Below are 26,733 nucleotides of genomic sequence, written 5' to 3'. Positions count from 1 at the left end.
AAAGCCTAATAATGGTTGGTAATGTATCTTGCAGAATCTTGCTAGGCTTTTAGTGCTGTTGAGTTGGTAGGGGTTTCCTTCCAAATATCTGCTCTATAAATGTCAATATAATCAGTATCTTGAAACATACTATAGTTCATGTATATGTATTACTTTAGTACAGGTTAAGAAAGAGGCTAACTTTAGCCTGAGACACAAAAGTTCTGTCTTCATTCCCAGAAAAGGCATGGCATCAGTGCAAGCTTCCCTTACTTTACAAATGAGGGGGAAGTTCAATCCTTGAGCTTTCTATTGAGACTTCCAACAAAGATTCCAGTTGAGCATTTTTCTGTCATTGGGACAACTATCCCCTGGGAACTGGATTGTGATCACGAAGATGTTCCTTCTTATAACTTAAAGGTTTTTGTACAGAATGTAGTTTAAATATATTTAATCTCAAAATGACACGTTCATACAGAATTGTCCCAACAAGAGCTTTCACCTACCAGCACAAATGACCCCGGCATGTCTTCACTAAATGGAATATCAACGCTGCTGCGATTGATTTTCCAGAGTTTGAGTTAGTAAGACTAGTTAAGACTCACTAAATTGAACTCAGAGGGTGCCTCCATCAGTGTCTGGGGCTCTTGCTCCTGTGAGGAGTAAAGGAAGCTGATGGGAACATTTGCTCCCATCAGCCTCAGGCTGTGAGGATTGTGGGGGAAACTTGAAACATGATACGTGGACTCCAGCTACGTAATTAACATAGCTGGAGTTGTGTATCTTGATTCGATATTCCCTTTTTAGTGTAGACCTGACCTTAGAATAACTAAGGAGCAGAAATAAGGGGTAGGCCAATAAACTTACTTGGCATAATTACCTTGTTGCATTACCTTACGCAGTTAACTGAATCTTAAATTTGGTACATAGGAAACCAGTAAATTCTTTCCAAAACCTCCAACTGTGATAACCAAATTATAGTACTCCCCTTTCTTAGAATCTTACTGGATTGTTCATGGAGGCTTGTGTTCAAGTGTAAAGCTAGTGTAGAAATATTGGCATGAGTGAGACTTTACTTATTGACATCAGTATTTGTTGGATTTGCTGTTAGGTTCATGCCAGATGGATTCTGGACACAGATATATTCAACGAATGGATGAATGAAGAGGATTATGAGGTGGATGAGAACAAGAAGCCAGTGAGTTTTCGCCAGCGAATCTCTATGAAGAATGAAGAGGTATGGTGTTTCTCTGTTGGTGGGTGACTTGATTTAGCAGCATTAGTTATGATCGTTACTGCCATGTATGTCAGACTTTTTGGGAATCAAAGCTACTAAATTAGGTGCTAATTTCTCAAGAGTTAATGATAAAAAGATCACATATAAATGCAATTATACCACACCCTTCTGGAAAATGGATACACTTGGTATTTCCCTTTGACACAACAAAGTATATCTTTTTTTCTCCAAAAATAAGTATGGGGCCTATTTTACTTTTTCTCCTGCAGTCTTAAATTGGGTTTAAATTGATATGAAAGTTAAGATCTTAAATTGCTTCTTATTTCTTTTGCCTGAAGTACATGTTGAGACCACTAACCCTCCCCACCATGTCAGTGTAACTAGGGAAAACACTGAAAAATACTAGCTATTCTTAACAGTTATTCAGAGTTCAAGATTAAATGCAAATGTTCCTCATTGTGAGTGGGCAGAGTGCTTCAGACAAGTCTGAGGTTTGCTTTTAGACTCTCCTGTGTTTTAAAAGCCCATTTCTGTGGCACACAGCCATGCCAGCAGTTAAAGGTTAGGTGTAAAAATGGTACAGGTCACTTTTCACATTGTGATGTGGGTATTCTGGAGCTGAACTTGGTTGCTTGTGAAGTGCTGTTGGAAAGTGTTTTACTTTTGGCATGCAGGTGCAGGGCATATTAGGAAAGGTCTTCAATTTTCTTAGTTTTAAAGAGCTGTGGTAATTGCTACTGACTGACAACTTCACTTTTCTAACAGCCTGTTCGTAGCCCTGAGAGAAGAGACAGGAAAGCAGCAGCAAGTACCAGGAAAAGAAAGCATTCACCTTCTCCTCCTCCTACTCCAGTAGAATCGAGGAAAAAGACTGGAAAGAAAGGGTGAGTATCAGGATCAGACAACTGGAAATGAACATTGCCCAGGCTGAAACAAAAGCAGAGAGGGCTTTTGAAAACAGTCGGATTCCTCCATTTGCTCCCCATATCAGACTGTTGTTAATGTAACCATGTGTTTACAATTGGATTGTATGAATTTTTAACATTGTACGTTTAATTTCTTTGATCATGTAAAGGGAATGTGTTGCAGGCATATGGATGAAAGTCTGGTGCAATAATTTATTCTAAACCATTAGAACTCCACCGTTGAGAGGCAGAGATCATTAAGTTAGATTTAGGATTTGTCCATACTAGAAAAGTATTCCTGATGCAATTAGATTAATCTAGGAATGCAGGAGTAAATCCCTCTTGTAGATAGATACATGTATAAAATTTTAAGCTTGGTTACATCATTTTAGTTTATGCTTGTAAATTACTGATTTAAATTGAACCAATTTAAGTTATTTAATGTTTAAAATATTTTAGACATTTACAATGAGGAGTAGGGATGTTAAAATGTGTTTATTTTGATAATTTTCAGTGAGTACACGTTTACATACAAGGGGGAAGGGAGGTGGCTCCATGGGAGCTGGCATGCGCAGGGCGCCAGTTTTTAAAACTGACTCCCCATGAGCACCAGCTCCCCCCTCTCTCCAGCCCGCTTTGATACAGAGTCAGCAGGGGGATATGGAGGGCCTGTGTGTAACTGTGACAGTTAACCGTTTATACAGTTACACTATGACATCCCTAATGAGGACTTTGCACCTGGATGACTAGAGAGAATTTTTAATTCTGGTAGCTACTTTGGTACGACCTTCCTAATGCAGACCATTCCTTACTGATTATTAGTGATCTGGAAATTATTTTTATTGGGATTTTCTCTTCAATGTTGCTTTTACATATTAAAAAAAAGGACCAAAAGGGGTTTTAGAAGGTAAAGGTTTTGATTTGTGTGGATTTTGTTTTCATTTTTCTGTTAATTACATTGGATGCATTAGATCAGGTCTCGTTTAAACTAAAACTCTGAATAATGAGCTAGTGAAATGGTAAGAAGCAAGAGATTTAAACTTGGGCAATTAAGAGGAGAAGGGATTTTTTTTGGCTACTCCTATTTAACTTGAATGATTAATGAACATTTAACACACATCCACACTGACTGTGGTATAAGAGCTCACATTCCTCTGACAAAATCAGAAGAATTGAGACATATTCCAAGTCCAATTTTTTAAAAATTCTTTGTAGTATTCTTTAAGCATTTTTAGATGTAATGCCTTTAGTTAGGGACAGCAAATAGTTCATTACATAACTTTATAGTAACATCTCTAAACATCAGTGCCTGTTACAGACTTTTTAAAAAAATGTATAAATGGGTCACTAACCTAAGATTGTACTAACACGTGGCCCACCATTGTACTATTTTTAATACCTCAGATTATCTGAAATGCAGGTGTTACATCAACATTGCAAGGCAGAACGGGAATTAAGAGCACTATCCATTTGAAACTATAAATATTCCATTTGAGGAATATAAATGGTCAGAACATTTTTCTGGGCTGAAATGTGGTCAGGACATGGGAGTTACACAATAGCCCCGTGCTAATACAATCCTTTAATATCAACTTGAGGAGTAAGCTGCCATATCCTAAGTTGCCAAGACCACTTCCTGCAGCACCTTAGAGTATCTTCCTGACCCAATCCTCTTCAGAAATGTAGTGGGGTCTTGAGAAATATGGTATTGCTACAGCTTCAGGCTGTCACTTGCAGAGGATGTATTGTCTTCTCTATTTTAGACAAGCAGGACTGTATGGGAAAAGGCGTGGTCAGAAAGAAGAGGATGAGCAGGAAGATCTTACCAAGGATATGGAAGACCCAACTCCTGTACCGAACATAGAGGAAGTAGTGCTTCCCAAAAATGGTAAAGTATTCTCACACAAGGTGTTAGCTGCAACTGGGTTTTTTGAAAAGTAAACACAACAGCAGATGCTATATTTTCTGGACACAGTGTGCAAAGCCTCCCTCACTTGCGGCACTCAGAACAGCACATGACCCTTTAACCAGCTGGGGCGGGCTGCCTGAGGTACCTGCTGTCTGGGAACTGCCTAAGTGAGCACTTCCTGGCCAGAGCTTGATCTGGAAACCCCCATACGCACCCCTCGCACCAGTACTCTCTCCCAGACCGTGCACCCCAATCCCCTGCCCCAGGTCACAACTTCCTTCTTCGCCCAAACTCCTTCCCAGACCCCCTAATGCACCCAGTCTCCTAGCCTGAGCACCCAGATCCTGCACCTTCTCAATTAATATCATGGAACAGTGCAGCCCTTGACCATTTACCAAGTTCTTACAGTGGCCCCTATTAAAAATTACTGCCCGTCCCTAATTTAGATTATCTTCACATCAATTCATGGCAGTTACAAACAGAATGAAAGGCCCATTCTCTTTCCAGAGAATTTTGTTGTGCATCTCCTTTTGCATACATTTATGCTATGAGATGGCCAGTGTATCTCCACCATGTAGAGTACTAGCTCTCTTAGCCTCTTCAGTCTTTCTTCTAGACATTTGTAGAGCTGCAACTTGGTCTTTTGTGCATATTTTTGCCTCTCATGTCATCCTGCAACAGTCCAGAGATGATGCTGGCTAAGATATATAGTCCTTCAGACATTATTCAGGTGGCTTCTGACCCCACCTCTGAATTGAGCTAACTGTGTGGTACCGTAAGTATGATGGACTTGTGGAAATCACTCGTAGAAAAAAACATTTATTCGCCTATTCTGTAACTCTTGTTGTTTGAGATGTATCACACATCTGTGATCTACCCTTCTTCTTCTCTAATTGGAGATTTCCCAGTAAAAAAGAACTGAGGGGACTGAGGGCCAACTTGGCCCTTTACACCATCGCACAGAAACATAAAGTAGCAGAGGGTGACTGCACCAGCTCCAGAGGTACCTGTGAGGGGGAAATCTCTCCAGGGCACTGGGCACGTGCGCACCTGAAGTGGAATGAACATGTGGACTACATCTCAACACCATTACAAAACCAGCTGGGAACCAATATTTTCATGATACGAAAACAAACGGGTCACACGGTAAAATTAATAGGCAGTGACTAGTGATGTTAGGAAGCAAGTAATTACCTAATTGTGTAGTTGATAGAATTCGTCAATAAGTGAGGAAGCCTCAGTCCTGGCTCATGCCGAATCCGGGAACTTTCCCTGTTGTGGCTCTGTAGTTTAAATGTAGTAGGAGCTGGGCTGCCTGCCTGTCCAGCTCTTACTACATTTAAGCTGCAGAGTTGTGTGGGGGTAGCCAGGCTTGCTCAGTCCCAGCTCGCGCTGGATCCGGCAGTCCCCGTCAGTGGGAGGTGGGGGGGCGTCTCAGTGGGGAGCTGCTGCCAGAACAATTTCTGATTGCGGCGGCAGCCCTTGTCCACAGGGCTCGCAGACAGGCTACTCCGCAGGGCTGCTTCCCTTCCTGTGGCAATCCTGGACCTGCAGCGGGCAGAGGCTGCCTCAGGCAGCCTCCCCTGCCCCCACCACCTATGTAGCAGAGTGTGGGTGGGGCAGATGGCACTGCAGGGATGGTGCTGGGTAGAGTCGGCTTTTAAGGTGGCTCCCCCAAGCACCTGCTCCTGCTTTCCTTCCCCGCTTGCTGCCTCTGATAGAGTCCACTGAAGCTCTGGTACAGACCACTTTTGAAGACTGGGCAAGATGGACCATGTCTGGCCCAATATTGCTGCAGCTCTTACACTTGTAGAGAGGTAACTTGCCTATGGTAACACAGCAGGTTAGTGACAAAGCCAGAAATAGAACCCAGTTCTGAGTCTTATCATTATCCTATTTAATGGACTACACTGTCTCCTATGGACATTGCAAAATCCCTCTTGGGCAATTGGTTAAGTATAGCAGTGAGAAGCGGGTAGGCTTGTAGCTTTATGAATTAGGCCCCCAAGTGTCATTTATAGCTTTGGAAATCTACCTCAGAGATGTTGATTTGAGATTATTTTCTTCCTCCAAAAACAAGTAGGTAGGATACTGGACTTCACAGACTATTGTTCTCTTCCATGTGTGTAGTTCATTTGGCTGTCAGTTCATTGATTTTAATTATTTTTTAACCTGAAGTACAGTAGATCAATTCCTGTGATTTGGGATGTGGATCGTAGTTGTGTTGGTGGTTTAGATTGAATACTGCGCACTGTGCTCCCACAGTAAACTTCACCCACAGCATAGAGAGGTCAGACTGTCTTGGGTAATGTTTTGGGGTTGGACTTTTTCTCTTCAATAAAACAAAAGCAAGCTAGTTTGCTAGGTGAGTCAGGTATGGTTACTAGGGAACATTGTGTGCTTGTGAGGATTGAATCTTGATGGAGGGCACAAATGTCACATTTTCAATCTTGTTTATTTCCACAGTGAACCCAAAGAAAGACAGTGAAAACACGCCAGTGAAAGGAGGAACAGTAGCAGACCTAGGTAAAAACAAAACACATTTATATATGTATTTTTAATTCTTCTTGGTCATTGTCTCATATAATGGATCCGTTTGCAAGGTTGTAAGTTCAAAGTTTGTAATATTTAAAAAAGAAAAATGTTGGTGAAACAATACTTGACATTTTTAGATGTTCTTATACGGTGGAGTCTCCATTTGTCACTTGCATTCTATCTTCTAATGAAGATTTGTGTGATAGAAGTTGTCAGTTTTTTCGCTTGAAGCTGCTCACTAGGGCCAAGTCTACACAGCTGCATTATTTCGGAATAACTGGCATTCTTCCGAAGTAACAAAGCACACATCTACACAGCAGGCGATTATTTTGAAATAATGGCGAGCTGGAGGACTTGGTCAACTCCTGTAACCCTATTTTCATAAGGAGTAAGGGAAGTCGAAGGAAGTATGTTCTTCCTTGGGCTTCCTGCTGTGTAGATGGTGCCAGAAGCCAAATTAAGCTATTTTCACTTCATCTACGCAATTCACTTCATCTACACAATTAACGCTATTCATGTATGTAGCTGAAGTTGTGTATCTTAACTCGACTTTGTCCTGTAGCGTAGATCTACACTAGTAGACATCCTCTACACTCTTGCTAAGCCTGGTATGTAGGGGAAAACACTTGCCTTTTCAGGACCCCTTCTTTTCATGTACTGGAACCCAGACTGATTTTATTGGGGGCCATACCTAAGCACGGCTAGGCTCTAGGCATTAGAGACCTAAATGACTCTCATACATTCTGGTGTACATATAAGGGGCCAGGCCAGGACTTGTCAGTTATTTTTTGTCAGGGTCCACATTTCTTTGTAAAGGTATAGCTAAGCTCCAGACTCCAGAGAAACATTTTTCACATAGCAATAACAACGATAAATAAATAAAAAGATTTTGAAAAGTCCCTTCACAAGCATGTGGTGGTCTAGATTTGTCTCGCAGTCTGCCTTTTGACTACCCCTGAATTTAGGCCAATCAATCAATAATTGTCAATTCCCAGGCATTGAGGGAGGTTTAATAATTCTTGTTTTGCTCTTATCCTTTTTCTCTTTGGCATCTCAGTGTGTACATGAAGAAGAGATTTTGCTTTAGTGATGCACTGTCCATGTTCCTTTTTCTTGTGTCTCTTACACCCACCTAAAATAAACAGAATCCTGTCCAGTTAAATGATTGTGTTGTACAAAGGGTTGCAGGTAATCCAGCTGCATTTTATTGGACTTCAGTTCTCTTTGCTCTTTCCCTTGCAGATGAGCAGGATGAGGAGACAGTGGCTACAGGAGGAAAGGTAACAGCAGCTGTTGAGTTAGAAAAGTTTAGTAGGGAATAACCTTCAAGAGCTCAAACTGTAACTTGCTCCTAAATTGTGTATAAGAATAAATAGATTCTTTGTAGGAGTCTAGAATTATAAGGTTACTACCTACTTTTAACACAAGTTACATGTAATCTGAGGAAACTTCAGCCTGGTTAGACTGTTAAAAACCTGAGATGTCTTGGTCCTGAAGACTTAAACACGAAGGCTACGTCTACACTGGCCCCAAATTCCGGAAAAGGGATGCAAAGCAGGTAAGTCAGAATAGGGAAATCCGCGGGGGATTTAAATATCCCCCGCCGGATTTAAATAAACATGTCCGCTGCTTTTTTCCGGCTTGGGGAAAAGCCGGAAAAAAGCGTCTAGACTGGCGCGATCCTCCGGAATAAAGCCCTTTTCTGGAGGATCTCTTATTCCTACCTGAAAGTAGGATATTTAAATCCCCCGCGGATTTCCCTATTCTGACTTACCTGCTTTGCATCCCTTTTCCGGAATTTGGGGCCAGTGTAGACGTAGCCAATGGGAGTTCAATGCTATAGGTATGTTGCTATAGCATCCCTAGTATTGTCATGGCTGTAGCTGTGTACACCATCTATCCAGATTATAATCAGTTATGACTTAAAATCTGCTATATATTTCTGTCTGTGCGAGAACGCCTCCTAAATGGTAAAAGCTAGGACCACCAAATTTGGTGAGCAGCTTCCTCTTATCCTAACTTAAAGCAAGGTCAGGGTTTGGTTGTGCCAGGAAAATGGGATGTGCCTGTAATGGGATTGCTTCTCAGAAAACCATACAGAAAAGAGACCGACACACCAGGACGATGAAAGGAGCTGGCAGTGGCTTGTCCCCCACATTCAGGACTGTCGTAGCCCTAAGCCTCCCAGTCCCAGAGACCTGTTAGGGAAGGCTGAAGCTCCCCTCAGTTCATATGGGAACATTTCAGGCTCTTACCCTTTGTCAGGGAGTAAAGGGAAAGTGCACAGTTTGCTGTATTCCTCACTGTGGCTGGGGAGCGCAGGGGAGAGGCACTTTTCACCTGGCCCCAAGGACTTGTGGTGAGAGAGGACTGGGGTAGTCGTCTCTCCCCAGGGCAGCCTGCATACTGAAACCCTCATCCCCAGTCCCACCCCAGAGCAGTGAATTAAATGGAGCATCTATATTTTCATTTTCTTTTCCAAAAACAAAAAGTGAGTTAAGGACTTGAGCAACACTGGGTAAATCATCTAGTTAGATAAGCCCCAACCTCACCCCCATCCCCTCCACACCCCCACCAGTGCACAAAAGCCCATACTGACACAGTACTCATTCTCACATGCCTTTTTAATGAGGGCTGCTTCCTCCAGCTGTTAAGTTGGGTTTTTTTTCAACCCATTCAGCTCAGTTTTCCTTCTTAAACACTGCTTCCACATCCCATTAATCTCCCCTTAAAAAGCCTCAACAGCCTCTCTCAACACAGCACAGCTTCCAGTATCCTGGACCAGGCCAGGTTTGGGTGGGGATATTTTGTTTTGTGTTTTTCATTTATTTTCAGCAGTCCTGCTCAGAACAGGGTCCCATAGTCAAGGAAGCTGAAGCCCTCTTCGTAACACCATCTGCACAACCTTGTGCATACTTCCAGAATGTAGCCATTTCTGCCTGGGCCTCTCCCCGTGACTGAACACCATTTGCACTCCCCACTCCTTCACCCTGACTCTGAACCTTGTAGTCATTTTTGATCTGCTCAGAATCATATCTTGCACATGCATGAGCAGCATTAGCAGTCAGAAGGCTCCTCTGCCAACTTGGTGGCTGACTGAGAGTGGTGTTTCATGGGTTAGGGCAGGATGAAGAATGCTACTTTCTTATTTCCTTTTCTTGACCATTTCTCCACGGTGGTCCATTGGACTCTGAGTCTTGCTAACCACTTGCAAATATTCCCCCAGCACAATAGTGCCCAGCACAGCCTATCAAGGGACTTGAATGTTTCTGATTAGGATGCTGTATATACAATGCTTATTGCCAGGGAACATTAACTAGGTATATATAGGGATATTAGTGACTAGTCAGACTAGTCACGGATATTAGACTAGTTACATGACCCCCTCGCCGCCGCCTCTATCAGAGAGAGGCAGGAGGTGCGGGGGAGCCAGCTTAAAAGCTGGTGCCCCACAGCAGGCAGGGGCGCAGTGGGGGACTGGCACTGCTTCTGCCTTTGAAATGTAGCAAGGGCAGGGCTCTTGTTCATTTCAAAAGCAGGGAGCATGGGGCCAGCGGGGGACTACTTGAGTCCCCCACTCACCCGATGCTCCTCATGGCACTTCAACCTTTGAAATGTAGCAAGAGTACTCTAAATTTAACATCCCTAGGCGTGTGGACTTTGCTACAGCATACTGAAAGTTCCATAGCATGCTTTGAAATGCAGCACAGCAGCAGAGGGCACACAGCCAGTTAATACACTATAGATTCACACAGTGGTTAGTGGTGCACTAGATCACTGTGTAGACAAGTCTTTGTTCATGCTACACCCCCGCCATTTTTAATGCTTTTACTGTGTTTCTCTTGATGCAGGAAGATGAAGATCCCAACAAAGGTGATCAGAGTCGGTCCATTGACCCAGGTGAAGACAATGTCACAGAACAGACCAACCACATCATTATTCCAAGCTATGCATCATGGTTTGACTACAATTGGTAAGAACAAAATGTGGGGAGAGGATTCAGAGCATTACTGACCCCATTTCACTGCTTAAATACTTGGGCTGACTTCTGCTGACTTACAAGCAGAAAATGAGTTTAGTTTAGGTCTAGCCTTTTGTTGACCACTATCCACATTGCAAAATGCATCTTAATGAGATTAGAAGTTCTTAGCTCTTAGTCTTGCAGGGCCTGTTGTTGATTAGAAATGAGGGGTAGAAGCTTGTGCAAAAGCGGTCTTCAGTATGCCTTGCCTTGACTATTGTTTCTTAGACTTACTTTAATGAGTTCCAGATTTTCCCATAACCTTCCCTGCTCATCCATTACCTATCTAGGTGAACTAACCAACCCTCGTAGACCTGCACATGCAGGAAATGGGTGCGTGTTGGGAGTGGAAGAGTAACTATATCTATGCACTTTCCACTGGCCGTGTCCAGCCTCAGGGGTTTTTTCGGGAAAAGTAGCCCTTTCCCGAAAAAACTTCCCCTGCGTCCAGACTCAAGCCGCGTTCTTTCGAAATTATTTCGAAAGAACGCGGCTTTTCTTTCGATGGCGGTAAACCTCAATTTACGAGGAAGAACGCCTTCTTTCGAAAGTTCCTCTTTCGAAAGAAGGCGTTCTTCAATGTAAAGAGGCCGTCTTCGAAAGAGAGCATCCAGACTCGCTGGGTGCTCTCTTTCGAAAAAGCGGATTTCTCTTTCGAAAGATCCGCCTGCAGTCTAGACGCAATCTTTCGAAAGAGGCTCTTTCGAAAGAAGCCTGCAGTCTAGACATAGCCACTGTGTGGAAATCCAGGCCTTATTATGTTATTGAGGAGACCCTCATTTGAAGGGAAGCCTTCTTTCCTGTCTGCCGCTTTTGTGTTACGACATTGATGGCTCCTTCGTTGAAGTTCTAAGCTGATGCTGATTCTAATCTATACAAATGCTCAGGAAATGACCCTATTTGTCACATGTCTTCTCTTAATTGTCATCTTTCATTATTATTTGGAAGAGATGTAGTGGTTAGGGCAGTAGCCTGAGTCTTGTGTTAAGTTTTCTGTTTTGGGTCTCTATGCCTACATAGGAGGATAAAAGAATACTGTCATACCTCGCAATGTTGTTGTGAGGATAAATACATTAAAAAGATTGGTAGAGCTTAAGTACTCTGGAATCCAGAGAGAGACACCATATTGTATTATTGTACCACCTCATTCAGGATCAAGGTACCATTATGCTGGAGGCTTTCAGGCAAAATCCTCATACTTCACTTGCAGGTTGTCTCCTAAGAGGATTTAAGATCAGTCTGTTCATAGCAGCAACAATAATAATCCTAATGGGCCCTAACAGGCAGCTAAATCAGTTTGTGCAGCATGGCTGGCAGAAAGTTGGTGTTGCATTTCCATGAACCCATACGAAACTGCTTATTAGAACAGTAATGCTAACATGATACTTAACGGACACCACGAGGGAGGTGTGACATCTAGACAGCAACAAGTTGACAGGAAGGAAAGCTCAATGTGTTTTAGACGTTAATATTTCCTATGACTATTACTTCACCAGGCTGACGGATTTAGGGCTATAATAAGCGTCACAGCAGAATAGTAACCCAGATTGAAAGCAATGACATTGAGTTTTTATAGTCTCTGCGAACTCTGCAAAAGCGACGAGGAGTCCTGTGGCACCTTATAGACTAACTGAAGTGTAGGAGCATAAGCTTTCGTGGGCAAAGACCCACTTCGTCAGATGCATGTAGTGGAAATTTCCAGAGGCAGGAATAAATATGCAGGCCAGGATCAGGCTGGAGATGACCAGGTGGATCCAATCAAGGAGGATGAGGCCCACTTCTAGCAGCTGATCTGGAGGTGTGAATTCCAAGAGAATAGAAGCTGCTTTTGTAGTTAGCAAGCCATTCACAGTCTTTGTTTAATCCAGAGTTGATTGTGTCAAACTTAAAGATGAACTGTAGCTCAGCAGTTTCTCTTTGAAGTCTGGTCCTGAAGTTTTTTTGCTGCAGGATGGCTACTTTTAGATCTGCAATTGTGTGTCCAGGCAGATTGAAGTGTTCCCCTACAGGTTTTTGTATGTTGCCATTCCTAATATCAGATTTGTGTCCATTGATTCTTTTACGTAGGGACTGTCCTGTTTGGCCGATGTATATAGCAGTGGGGCATTGTTGGCACATGATGGCATATATTACGTTGGTGGATGTGCAGGAGAATGTACCAGTGACAGTATGGCTGATCTGGTTAGGTCCTGTGATGGTGTTGCTGGTGTATATATGTGGGCAGAGTTGGCACCGAGGTTTGTTGCAAGGATTGGTTCCTGAGTTCGAGTTCGAGTTATTATGGTGCGGTGTGTAGTTGCTGGCTACACACCGCACCATAATAACTCGAACTCGAACTCAGGAACCAATCCTTGCAACAAACCTCGGTGCCAACTCTGCCCACATATATACACCAGCAACACCATCACAGGACCTAACCAGATCAGCCATACTGTCACTGGTACATTCTCCTGCACATCCACCAACGTAATATATGCCATCATGTGCCAACAATGCCCCACTGCTATATACATCGGCCAAACAGGACAGTCCCTACGTAAAAGAATCAATGGACACAAATCTGATATTAGGAATGGCAACATACAAAAACCTGTAGGGGAACACTTCAATCTGCCTGGACACACAATTGCAGATCTAAAAGTAGCCATCCTGCAGCAAAAAAACTTCAGGACCAGACTTCAAAGAGAAACTGCTGAGCTACAGTTCATCTTTAAGTTTGACACAATCAACTCTGGATTAAACAAAGACTGTGAATGGCTTGCTAACTACAAAAGCAGCTTCTATTCTCTTGGAATTCACACCTCCAGATCAGCTGCTAGAAGTGGGCCTCATCCTCCTTGATTGGATCCACCTGGTCATCTCCAGCCTGATCCTGGCCTGCATATTTATTCCTGCCTCTGGAAATTTCCACTACATCATCTGACGAAGTGGGTCTTTGCCCACGAAAGCTTATGCTCCTACTTCAGTTAGTCTATAAGGTGCCACAGGACTCCTCGTCGCTTTTGCAATTCAGACTAACACGGCTACCCCTCTGATACTTGACACTCTGCGAACTCTGGGGTTCTTCTCAGGAATAGGTGTTACTGTCTGAAAAATTGGATAGCACATACTTGTACCTTCCCAGAACATGGAGGTTAGGTCCATCAATGGCTACTAGCCAGGATGGGTAGGAATGGTGTCCCTAGCCTCTGTTTGTCTGGAAATGGATGACAGAAGAGGGATCATGTGATGATTACCTGTTGTGTTCCCTCCCTCTGGGTCATCTGCTATTGGCCACTGTTGGCAGACAGGACACTGGGCTAGGTGGACCTTTGGTCTCACCCAGTATGGCCATTTTATGTTCCTATGATCTTATGGTAACGCTACTGGTGCAGTACCACTGAGATACTTGAGAATGAGAACAAATTGGTCACTGTTACACTTTCACATTGAAAGTGTGCTGCTGTGACATGTCCAGTCATAAATAATCTGATCTAACAACTTTCTGGCAAAGAATTGTATGATCTGGAGCATCGTAAGCACGTCAGACACTATCTTAAATATTTTGTAAATTCTTGTGGGAAAAGTCCATTCTAAGGCTAGAATCGTTTGGCTCCCTCTAAAAGAAAGAACTTTTCTGTATGTGTTTGACTAGCACTGGCATGACAAGGCCTCATCCTGACTGATATCATTGTATACTGCTTAATGCAAATAATGCACACTAGTAAAATATCTGAAGAAAAATTTGATACACAAGAAGTGTTATTTCTCCTTCCCTGTACACCACTGCTCCACCCTCCAAAGAAGCTATGTCTAAATTTCTGAACTTCATAAACAAGAGTTGCCATTTTATGAGCTTATTCAAGTAATTTTATGGAGGGGATCTCTCATTACCATGCCATGTTAAGCTGCTTTTGCAAAATGGGGGCTGGCATTTTTATTATAATTTGAAACAAAAAAGCTATTGCATAGTTAAATTGATGGCAAAAAGATTATATCCGGAATACTGAGTATTCCTTACTGCTTTTGTACACATAACCCTGGAAAAACTATTTGAAAAATGAAGGTTCATATACATTTTTCTCTGACAAGCTTGCTTTTTTACAAATATGAATCTGTATTTGCATGTTACATTTCATAGCCTTTTTCATATTCTTTTTATTTTGTATGGGTTGCACAAAATAAACCAGCTAGCTTTATGGTGAGAGAATTCTGGAAGTGGAATTACCCTAAAGTTGAAATGTCTTAGAATCAATTTGCTTTGTATTTTTTTTAAAGTAACAAATCAACAAATGATATCATCACCACTTATGGCTCTTTTAATCCTTTTAAAAAGCAAAGGCGCAGCATCTGGGACTGAGAGTGAGCCGGAAATCAGCTGATTCACAGCTCGTACTGTCCCCCCTGCTGCACCTCTGCCTCCTAAATGTATTAAGAGCCCAGCAGCTCTTAATACATTTAAAAAGCAGAGACACAGTGTCTGGGACTGAGCACAAGTCGGAAATTAGCTGCTTCATGGCTCGCACCTGGTCCCCCTGCAACACCTCTGTCTCCCCTTTGTCTCCTCCCTCCCCCTGGATTCAGGGCTGGGGGGACAGCCAGCTTTTTGAGTCACTACTTGACTACCCGATAAGCATATGCTTGTTGCATAGTCAACTAGTCACTTACATCCCTACACAGGACTCCTTGTCGTTTTTAAGTAATTAGAGAGAATATTTCTACATGCTGTGTTGGGATATTTGGATGTCTACAACAGAATTTGTTTTAAAGTTAGCACTTTAGGTGTGTAGGTTACAGGTGGATGAAAGTTCTTGAAGGTGAATTCAACCTGGCAGCAGCTGAATTTTGCAAGTTTTCTTCAGTAATCCTGTTGCTCATCATACTTCCTTGCAGCATTCATGTAATTGAACGCCGGGCTCTTCCAGAGTTCTTCAACGGGAAAAACAAGTCCAAGACTCCAGAAATGTAAGTAGCTGTTCAACAGTCCTTAGTGGGAAAGATGATCTGGGCACCAGTGTAAGGTTCATAGTGAATATTTGTCTTCCTTTCTACATCTTCATTCTTCTTCTCTTGTTCTCTTCCTCTCTGTTCTTATGCACCTTTTCTTTTTCTTATCAGAGGGGTAGCCATGTTAGTCTGGATCTGCAAAAGTGACAAGGAGTACTGTGGCACCTTATAGACTAACAGATTGTATTAGAGTATAAGCTTTCGTGGGCAAAGACCCACTTCGTCAGGTGCATGCGTGTGCCACAGGACTCCTTGTCGCTTTTTCTTTTTCTTACATTTTGTATACATTTTCCCCTTGTCTTTTTGTCTTGCTTTTTTCAGTTCCGTTATTGTTATACGTGGAAGTGCTGCAGAAACAAGGTAGCATCCTAGCAAGTATTCCTTTGTTGCTCTTCCAGGTGTAACATGCTTTCATATTTGATGCACAAAAGAGTTACTCTGCTCAGTTTCCCTCTGCAGCCTACTGTCTCTAAAGCATTCCTAAAATGCAATGCCATTTCAGCTGCTGGTGCCTGGTTATATAGTGCCCAAACTACAGCCACGCTAGCAGACTGATAAGGGAAGAGAGAGAACAATGTATGATGGACCTTTGTAGCCTTGTGAATTCTTAAGGCATCTCAAGTGTTTAGGTTATTGGCCCAAAATCTACCTGCCCCTGGATCCCAACAAAATGTCAAGGAACTGTTAATGATTCCGGCCACTTTTGAGCCCTCATTTGCTCAAATGGAACAAGGTGTAACGATAGTTCGAATTAGAAAGCCTAATTCGAACTACCTACTCTGTGCCGCGTGTAGCCGCGGGCACGGAGTCCGAACTACCGGGGATTTAAAAATGGCGGTGCCCAGCAAGATTCAAATGAAGCCCGGGATATTTAAATCCCGGGCTTCATTTGCAACTTCGATTGACTACATTAACCACCCTAGTTCGAACTAGGGTGGTAGTGTAGGCATACCCATAAAGACTAGTTGACACTTAGACAACACAGAGAAAGATGTGGTCTCTGATTTCAGTCAAAATAAATACAAATATAAAATGTAGAGGGAGTGGATCAGATGATGGCACATAAACAAATTGTATGAAAAAGAAATGCACACAAACATCTTGTGCTTTATATTGATTGCTTAGTTGCAAAGTTCACTTGGAGTAAAAAGAAAATCCTGTAAGACTTCTGCTTCACTGTCAGAATGGAATGGTATTCCTAAGCCAGCTCCTCCCAAGCACCCGCTCCCACTTGGGCCCCCCCTTTCGCCTCTGTGGGAGGCGGCAGGGGAGTGTAGTCATAAACATTAATGGATACATCCAGGTTTATTGGTTAATCATTTTCATGGCTGTACACTGACATCCCTAGTCCTTGAACTGAATATCAGGCACACAATTGTATGTTGTATATATTGAAAGATTGAGGCTAACATGGAGATAGTTTAGGAATTATTAGAATTTGAAATGACAAATACTATGTACAAGTGTAGAATTTCAAATGTCTGTGAACTGCCTTCTCTTTCCAGATACCTGGCTTACCGTAACTTCATGATTGATACATATCGCTTAAACCCTCAGGAGTACTTGACCAGCACTGCCTGCAGAAGGAACCTGACTGGAGATGTATGTGCTGTAATGAGGTAAAATCTTAAATATTTTCAGCCACTAACCTTAGCTGTAAAAATACATTTCATCCAAGCAAAGCTGTAAGTTACACTTCCTGCATAATGAAGTGGAAGACTTATAGCCTGGGTTTATCAATTATGTTTGTATTTGCAAATCTCCATTTCCCTGTGTTGTGAATGCTACATTTTGTAATACCCTTATTTACAGTAAATAGAACAGTGCCAGGTAAATACTGTGAGCTCGGCTCAGAGAGCAGCAGGAGATTGCATATAAACTAATACAATGATAGGCAGCTTCTACCATGCAGTTTTTAGAATGTTTCCAATGGTTTTCCAAGTGTACAACTTACATCTGTGTTGTGATACTTTTTTTTAAATGGCGTTTTTCATTCAAGAGATTCCAAAGCATGTTATACTCCATATATACAGCCTCACTGATGCACAATCACCCAAAGGCAGATGGTGGAAGGTAACTGATTCATAGTATGGAATACATCACAGTTCACCCACTCTACTCCTTGCCCATCCCACTCCCCCATCCTCCAAAATAGTTTGCATATCAGTGGGTCTAACTTGATATCTGTTTTCTGAATTGTATGACATGGTTTCCCATAGCCCATAATTGAAGTTGTCTGTCCACTCTCATTTTGTTAAATGCAAAGAAGTGGGATTGTGAAGTGTGTGTGGAGAATGAATGCTATGTGTTATATTTCTGTGTCTGTGTTGATGGAGAATTGTAGGCAACTATAGGGCCGCTCACAACCTGCATGTGTTTGATTAGCAGCAAACTTGTTACAGTTCCACACTTGAACTTTCTCCCTGTTATCTTTTCTGCAGCTTCAGATGTGCTTGAGGGTTTTTACCTTAGACTTTAATTATGTAATGTTGTTCCCCAGAGTGCATGCCTTTCTGGAGCAGTGGGGGCTGGTTAACTACCAAGTGGATCCGGAAAGCCGTCCCATGGCAATGGGCCCTCCTCCTACTCCTCACTTCAATGTGCTTGCTGATACTCCCTCTGGACTTATGCCTCTCCATCTCCGAGCTCCTCAGGTAAACCTTACAGGTGCTACCACTGCATGCATGCATGCACGCTTACTCAGATAAAAATAGTGGAACCTGTAGTTGAGGATAGCTTAATATAGTTCTAACCTGTCTGTTTTTGTGGCTACAGCTATGTGTTACCTGAATAGGATAGCTAACTCATGCATTTTCTGGAAAAATGCATCCTTCTCTCCATGCACCTCCTTCAATCTCAGTAAGATTCTGCTTGTACCGCATTTTCCATCTCTCCATCATTCTGTAGAGTAATGTTGCACCTATAGTTGCAACACTCCAAACCCACATTTGCTAGTTTGGTGTGTGTTTGAGTAACAGTGAGTTGGGGAGAATGCTAGTTTAGTGCATGCCTGCATAGGTTCATCTGGTTGCTAATTCATTCTTTTGTTCAGTCTGAGCTGTTGGGATGGGGTGGTAGCAAATCACTTCCTTAATTTCTCTCCTCTATTTTTATTTTGCCCTTTTTGTTTTGTTTTTGTTCTTAGGTTCCTGCTGCCCAGCAGATGTTGAGTTTTCCTGAGAAAAACAAAGAAAAGCCTACTGACCTGCAGAACTTTGGACTTCGCACAGATATTTACTCGAAGAAGACCTTGGCAAAGGTAAAGTTGCTTGGATTTTCCTTTCCCTTTGGTTTTCTTGAGCTTCCTTTCACAGACTTTAGTCATTTCATAATTATTCAGTGGGATGTTGCTGTTCCCACATCATTGTCCTGTGTGTCTTCCACCTGGACAATATTTTAAATTGTGGCTCCTTTGTAGTTGTGCCAAATGCCAGAAACTTAATCAACAATCCTTACATTCCCATAAGCTCATCTGCATTGTCCCTCCCCAAGCGTTCTGGGAATTCCTACCTCATCAGTCGGACTCTACCAAATTCACAGTCTGTCTTGGTCAGTTTCATGGCCAGAGAGTTTTTTGATTGGTCAATTTCACTATTTCAGATGTTTACATATGAAAATGTATGGTGTTCTAACCATGGGATTCCCAACCCAAAAAGGGATCATGGAAGGGTCATGGGACTGTGGAATAGTCACCCTCATTTCTGTGCTTTCTTCAAAGCTGGGATATGAAAGCAGCAGCCACAGAGCTTCCTGTAACTGAAGGTGAGTCTGACTTCCCCATGCTGCCAAGAGCACCCCCATTTTAGCTGGTTCAGGAGGGACAGGACTTGCTTTTCCCTTGCATAGCCTCTTTGAGGGGAGATCAGACTCATCTCTGAGTACCTCTCCTAGCTGCCGGAAGCTCCAGGACTGGGCTGCAGGTAGATGAGGTTCCCAGAGATGGTGAGTCTGATCTCCCTCAGGCTTCTGTGAGCATCCAGTGTGGCCCTGTGGGTAAACTGGGTGCCCTGAGACCAGCTTTGGAGCTGCTGCAGCACAGAAGTGAAGGTGTATCACGCTCACTTCTGCATTGACTCTGGAAGTGGGTCTGATATCCCCACAGAGAGCATCCATGCAAGGAAAGTACAACTCCTATTCCTCCCCAGATTAGACTAGCGTCTAGGAGTCCCTGGCAGGGGCACTCCCAGCAGCATGGGGGAGATCAGATTTCAAGGGGAAGGGCTTATTTCATGGTCCGGGACAGATTTTTCATGGCTGTGAAATTGGTAGAGCCTCCTCATCATAGGGATCACATGCAGCAAGCTGAATACTTAAAAATAGATTTCTAAGGCGGTTGGGAGGAAATTGTTCTAGTCAATTTTTTATAGATTGTTCTATTTTCTCGATTTACATGGGGCAGCATTCCTCATTCGTACAGCTCTGGCATGTCAATTCCTCAGCACAGAGTGGTTCTCTCTGAGGCAAGTCATGAAGCAGTGTTCTGACATACCATCATCGCGGCATGTCACAAACTGATTCAAAGCTGTTACACAACATTGCCATGCTTCTGTGGCCACCTGTAGGATTTCACACTGTCTTCTCCCTCGACCTTTCTGTCTGCTTAGAGAGCAGGTATCTGGCAGTACTCTTAGGTAGGGCTGGGAAGGACTAGTTGATTATCAAATAAGCCGATGCTTATTGGATAGTTGACACTCTGGTCGACTGTTTGCTTCCCCACTTCTCCCTTGCTGCCTCTGTAAGAAAGAGGCAGCAAAGGGCTGGGGGGGAAGAGAATGGGGTGCTTCAAAGCAGCAGCTCCACATGGAGCCTGGGGCCAGACCCTGAGCTCCAGGTGACACTGCTGCTTTCAAACACCACTGGAAGCCAAGCATGAGGCTCCACCTGGCGTTTCAAAGCGGCAGCGCTGCATGGAGCCCAGAGTCAGCTGGGGACTCCACTGCTGACCCCAGGCTCCACGTGGCGCTGCTGCTTTGAAGCGCTGCATGGAGCCTGAGGCTGGGCTTCCTGTGGCGTTTCAAAGTGGTGGTGCTGCGTGGAGCTTGGGGGCCAGCTGGGGATCCTGAGTTCCATGCGGTGCTGCCGCTTTGAAATGCCATGGGGAGCACAGGGCCAGCACTTTCTCCTTTGAAGTGTAGCAACAGCCCTGGAGCTTTTACTACACTTCAAAGGCGGAGGTGTCCTTATCAACTAATCGAATAGTTAATTGGGCAATTTGCATCAATCTAAATTTAATATCCCCATCTTAGGTATCCTAGAAACCCTGTGTCATTTATTTGCTGCCTGTGCCATATATTCACTCGGGACCCATTCAGGGTTCTCCTCTGAGCCACACTTGGATGTGGATTCCATAAGAGCAGGATGCGTTATCTCAAAAGGGTTTGAGGATTATTACTGAAGATATCTCACTGTTGTTGAGACTGCCATTGGAGGGGAACTACTAGAAATTGGTATTCAGCCCATGCCACGTTTCATAATGCGATTTATGTGCTTGTTTTCGATGGATTCGCTCATTTAGTGAGAGTCCCTGTCCTTTTCTCTAGGTCAGGGCTAGACAAGATGTGGCCCAGGGGCCGAATCTAGCCCACCTAACGCTTGGATCCAGCCCACAGACTGCATCTGGCCACTTTCTATTTATATACTGCTGCCCATGTCACTGCATTTCCAAGCGGTGGGTCAAGCAGCTGGATCCTATTTAAATGGCTCACGGCTCTCAGTTGCGGTGCTATCCCAGCAGGGGCCAGAGCCAGGAGTCCTTTAAATAACTGCAGCAACCTGGGGCGGCTGTCAGGCAATATGATAGCGGCAGAGCCGTGAGCCCTTTGCTGTGTTTTTAAGTCAAAGCCTCTGGCCCCAGACAACTCAGGGAGAAAGGTTAGTCCCTAGCTCCGCCCCTTCTGCCCTAGTCCCTACCTCTCCTAGGGGGGAGAAAAGGGGAACCAGCCCATGACCACATAGCATAGTTCATTAAGTGGCCCCCTGCAAAAATTATTGCCCACCTCTGCTCTTGGTGCTCTTTGATAATTCTTAAACAAATATAAAAATTATACATTTAAGACTTTGTGGGTTATTTTTCAGAAAGTGATTTCCTTTTGTGTGTACACAATTTCTTTTCAAGTCCTCACACCAACTTATCTCAGAATTGTGTGTCTGATGGCTGACAATTTTGTGTGCTGTATGGGTTAGTGATATGTACTCAGAGCAGTTATCTGGAGAGAGGATGTGTTATTGACACTAATTACACATTACAAGGTGGTGTCTTATCCAGAACTACATACACCTATAAGAACAGCCATACTGGGTCAGACTAATGGTCCATCTAGACCAGCATCCTGTATTCTGACAGTGGGCAATGCCAGGTGCTTCAGTGGACATTAACCTACCCTCATAAGAAGATGGTACACTGCTCCTTATGAGGGAAACTTTTACACCTATAATGGGGTGTTTATATGCACTGAAATTGATAATAGAATCCTCTCCAAGAATTCTGTAGTTCAAGGAAACTTGTAAGCAACTCCCAAATTGTGTTTTAGACACAGTAAGCTGAGCAGTGATTCTATGCTAAATACTCATCCAGAGAGCTTATATTTCCTTTTCAGTTATCCTTTGAGAGTCTTTTTTTCACTCGAGGTATTTTCATATCTTTTTGATTATGGCTTTCCTGGTAAGAATCTATTGCTCCAGTCTCTCAAACTTCACATTACTGTATCCACTATACACCTAGTACAGTCCAACCTGTCTACTATGGAAGTGTTGTTGTAGTTAAACATACTTTACTCTCCTTTTGTGTCTCTTGAAACACGGTAGTGTGATTCTTACAGACTGGACAGCTGCGTACAGTAAGCAGCTATATGCTCAACTACAGCAGATTGCTGTGAAGAGTGACTGATAGGCTGTGGTAGTGGACTAAAGCACTCTCGTGCTGCTTTTACAAGAAATGCTTTGTGTCAGAGTAGTTCTCTGCAAATATAAGGAATCGCGACTTTTCTTCCCTTACAGAGTAAAGGAGCCAGTGCTGGAAGAGAGTGGACAGAGCAGGAAACACTACTGCTACTAGAGGTAAGAGCTAATGAAGGATAATGTTGGATATTGGGAGTAATCCAGAGAAAGAAGACTTTTGAATATAATAAGTAAGGTTAAGATTTTGTCATGGGTCTTTGAAGTAAGAGTCAATGGCAGATCATGGGCAATAAACAAAAATTTGTGGAAGCTTGTAACTATCCCTGACTTTTATTTAAAATATTGGAGAGGAGGGGGAGACTATCAATCCAAGTCCCGCCATCAAGAATTGATTACCAGCTACTGGAACTGAAGTGGAAGAATTCACCAAAGTCAGTCAGTCATGGAATCCATAAACTCTGTGAGAAAATTGTATCCTTATGAAAAGTAATCTGGTGGTTCTTCCAGTAGTTATCCATGTGTGTGTCACTTGAGGTGAGATCTTTATCATAGATTTTTACTAGCTGTGTCTGTGTCTCACATGCACTCTTGTCTGATACGGTGGTTGTGTATTACTTATATTGATTACTTAAGAATACCCAGTTGACACACTGAGATTCGGTAGGTTCTTGTTACAAGATCAAGTCCAATAGTACTAAAATGACTGGTCAGTTGGGAAATCTGATGTACATGGTTGCATCATACTCTCACTTAGGAAAAACCCTCTGCATTAGTACATTAAACTTCAGATAATCCGGCACTTTTAGGACCCAGGGGGTGCCGGATTATCAGATATGCCGGACTATCGGAAGGGGGGGCTATGAGGGGTCTAGGGTGTGTGGGTGGGATGCCACCCAAAACCCCTCATAGCCCCCCCCTTCCGATAGTCCGGCTCTGCCCCAGGCGTCCCCGATTCAGCCGCTGCTGGCCAGTTTCAGCAGCAGCTGAATCGGGATGCCTGCAGCAGAGCAGCTGGGGTGCTGCTGGGTTGGTCCAGTAGCGCCAAGGGGCGGAGCTACCAGACCAACCCGACAGCACCCCAGCTGCTCTGCCCCAGGCATCCCCAAATCAGCCGCCGCCGAAACTGATCGGCGGCTAATTCTGGGAAGCCCGGGGCAGAGCAGCTCTGCCTCGGGCTTCCCGGAGTCAGCCGCTGGTCAGTTTCAGCGGCGGCTGAATCGGGGACAGCTGGGGTGCTGTCGGGTTGGTCCCACAGCGCTGAGGGGCAGCGCTACGGGACCTACTGGCAGCACTCCAGCTGCTCTGCCCCCAGCTTCCCCGATTCAGCCACTGGTCAGTTTCAGCAGCGGCTGAATCCCTGCTGACTGGCCTCTGCGGTTTGGTGCATCAGTAGCTCTTCCTCCAGAACTCTGCGCACCTCCTTCCTCAGCAGCGGTCAGCCTGGACTGAGCTGCTCTGCCAGCCTTTATACCAGTCCACCAGCTGCAGCATGCCCAGCAGGGCTGGGGCTCTCTGAGGCAACCCTGATTAACCTTTCCAGGCCTCATGCTGGGTGGGTACACCCTGTCACACTCCCCAAGCTCAAAGCACCAATCGTCAATGAGGTGGTGTAGACCTGCTAAGGCATGCACAGCCCGATTGTGGGAGCGCTGTAGCTGCTCTTCACCAGTGCAACACTACACCCATGGGGGCTATCATTGAAACTGCAAGTACCAGTCTCTGACCTATAGATTAAACGCCCTCACCCCAGTGCTGATGCTCGTCATCTGGGTGCCACTTTCATTTCTGCTCCTGTTCACCTTCACAGCAGTCAGACAGCGATTGGCATCGATTGCCAGGATACCATCGTGGGTCCGTCGAATGCTGTCACTGGGATCTCGGCGTAGTGGGTTGCCACCTACATGTAGATTCTTCTTGGAGTAAGGCATCCAGGACCAGGACAGTTGCTTAATCTCCAAGCAGTCCCATTCACTGCTGTATGTCTCCTCTTCTCCAGTCTTTGGATTCCAACCAGGAATCCCTACAGCCATGTCAAGGTCTTCTGCCCATAATACCGTGCCTCACCTGCACCCCTGGGGCTTCTCGCAGCCATCATAGGGCACAAACTGGTGTCTGTAAGTTCTGACGCAGCCTCTGCTATTGTCTTCCAGCCACCAGCGATAGAGCCTGTTGCGCTGAGAACCCTATAGATGATCCAACAGGGGGAGAGAGACCTGAGCAGAGCAGCCTACCTAAGTGGCACGTGCTGTGCCAGCATTGTCATCCTTGTCCCCAGGCAAAGCTATTTTGGGACCTCTGCCAGTAGTTCCCCAGGGTGACCCCAAAGCTCGCCAGGAGCTTTCGTAAAAGGTTGCTGCAAATCTAGGTTTGGCAGTGGAGGAGCCCTCTGACACCCTCTTCAGTGTCCTTAGCTTGGCCACCCTGACCCAGAATTGCACTGCTGGCTCACGAAGGGGAGGCAAAGATACCAAGGCGCATTGGCAAACCCCCTAGACGCTTCCCGCAATATCCAGGCGGGCGGAGCACAAATACTGTGTCCCCAGCAGTGGGTATAAGTGTCTGCATACCCACCTTGCCCCAAACTCCTTGCTGGTGTAAACTGTTAACAAAAGAAATCAGCAGTGATAGCCAGGGCTACTCCCAAAACAAAGATCTAAAGAAACTGCATCTTTTGGGGAGGAAGGTTTATTCATCAGAGACAAGACTCAGAGTGGTAAGTTATCAGGCCCTCCTGATAATTGTATAATTGTAATGTTTGGCCATGTATGGCCAGATTTGCTGACTTGCTCCCAGAAGCCCCAAAGAAAGAATTGCAGATTATTCTAGACAAAGGCAGCATGTTGCAAGAGCTTCACCTCAAATGGCTTCAGATATAGCTGATTGTGTGGCACAGACCCATGGCCTCTGCTATCTCCATGAGGACAGGGGCTTGACTTCAGTCATCGGGACTGTCAGCAAAGATCCAGCAGTTCATCTAAGACCTCCTCCTTTGTTTGGAGGAAAAACAGATCATATATTGTACAGCCATAAGGATTCTCACATCATGCTTAAGACCCGAGGCTTTTGCATCCCAGCGAGGCAGCCGATGAAGCGTTTTACATTGCAACCTCCCCACCAGTAGCATGGCCGGCACAAACAGGACACTTTCCTGGAAAAGGCCAACCCGGTCAGGCAGTGGCAGAGCCATCGGGCCTCCACCTCCATGCAGGCCGGTTCTACCTGCCCCCAGCAGGGGCTGAAATGACCACTTTGAAGGAATGCCCAAGGGCTACATTCCAGTCACTCTGCTGAATCCTGCCCCTTCCTGCTTCTCCAACCACCTTTCATCCTTTTCCAGTGTGGGGCTTCTATAACATCAGGCTGCCGGGTCCTCAGCATGGTGGCTGAGGGCTATACCCTTTAATTTGTTTTCCTTTCCTGCTGTTCCTCTTCGGGGACCCCTCTCCCAAGAGTCTAGTGTGACATGAAGTGCAGACCCTGCTGCAGTTGAGAGTGGTACAGAAAGTCTCCCTCAGAGCTCAGAGACAAAGGATTTTACACCAAATATATCTTGATCTTGAAGGATTGGGGAGTGGGCGATAGCTATTCTGAACCAGTTAGACCACTGGCATCTGGCAAAGTTGAAGTGCTATATGGTCTCTCTGACCTCCATTATCCCCTCCCTTGATCTGCGGGACTGGCATGCCGCTCTCAATTTGAAGAATGCTTACTTTCACATCGCGATCTTTGAAGACCACAGACATTTTCTCTGCTTCATGGTAGGATCAGCACAGTGCCAATTTGGAGTGCTTGCCTTCAGTCTGACAGCAGCACCAAGGGTGTTCTCAAAATGTGTGTCGGTAGTGGCAGCATAACTCAGATGTCATAGTATCCTCAGTCACACACATCTCGATGACGGGCTGGTCATAGGCACAAAATGTCATTGCAGACTGGTTCTGTTCAATTATCTTCATCAACGATTAAGATGATGGAATGGAGAGTACCGTTATTAAGTTTGCAGATGATACCAAACTGGGAGGGGTTGCAAGTGCTTTAGAAGATAGGGTCATAATTCAAAATGATCTGGACAAACTGTAGAAATGGTCTGAGCTAAATAGGATGAAGTTTAATAAGGACAAATGCAAAGTGCTCCACTTAGAAAGGAACAATCCATTTCACACATACAGAATGGGAAGCAACTGTCTAGGAAGGATACCTGCAGAAAGGGATTTAGGGGTCATAGTGGACCACAAGCTAAATATGAGTCAACAATGTGATGCTGTTG

General features: G+C 44.3%; 1 protein-coding gene across 4 annotated transcripts in view; it reads left to right on the top strand.

The window, feature by feature from the left end:
* SMARCC1 (SWI/SNF related BAF chromatin remodeling complex subunit C1) overlaps positions 1-26,733 on the top strand; it is a 139,479-nt gene that overhangs the window by 32,174 nt on the left and 80,572 nt on the right. For 2 of the 4 annotated variants that reach the window (XM_075923022.2, XM_075923023.2), the window contains 12 exons: positions 1,091-1,216; positions 1,982-2,100; positions 3,885-4,009; positions 6,497-6,556; positions 7,808-7,845; positions 10,417-10,538; positions 15,459-15,530; positions 15,894-15,932; positions 17,078-17,191; positions 18,073-18,226; positions 18,718-18,831; positions 22,569-22,628. In XM_075923022.2, coding sequence (XP_075779137.2) covers positions 1,091-1,216; positions 1,982-2,100; positions 3,885-4,009; positions 6,497-6,556; positions 7,808-7,845; positions 10,417-10,538; positions 15,459-15,530; positions 15,894-15,932; positions 17,078-17,191; positions 18,073-18,226; positions 18,718-18,831; positions 22,569-22,628 — 1,143 coding nt within the window. The remainder of the gene's footprint in view (positions 1-1,090; positions 1,217-1,981; positions 2,101-3,884; positions 4,010-6,496; positions 6,557-7,807; positions 7,846-10,416; positions 10,539-15,458; positions 15,531-15,893; positions 15,933-17,077; positions 17,192-18,072; positions 18,227-18,717; positions 18,832-22,568; positions 22,629-26,733) is intronic. The other 2 variants (XM_075923024.2, XM_075923025.2) reach the window with 1 other exon arrangement.

The sequence above is a fragment of the Pelodiscus sinensis genome, chromosome 2, assembly GCF_052426305.1.
Source record: "Pelodiscus sinensis isolate ZL-2025 chromosome 2, ASM5242630v1, whole genome shotgun sequence".
NCBI lineage: Eukaryota > Metazoa > Chordata > Testudines > Trionychidae > Pelodiscus > Pelodiscus sinensis.
Note: the sequence above shows the minus strand (reverse complement) of the source record. Positions and strands in the feature narration are given on the sequence as shown.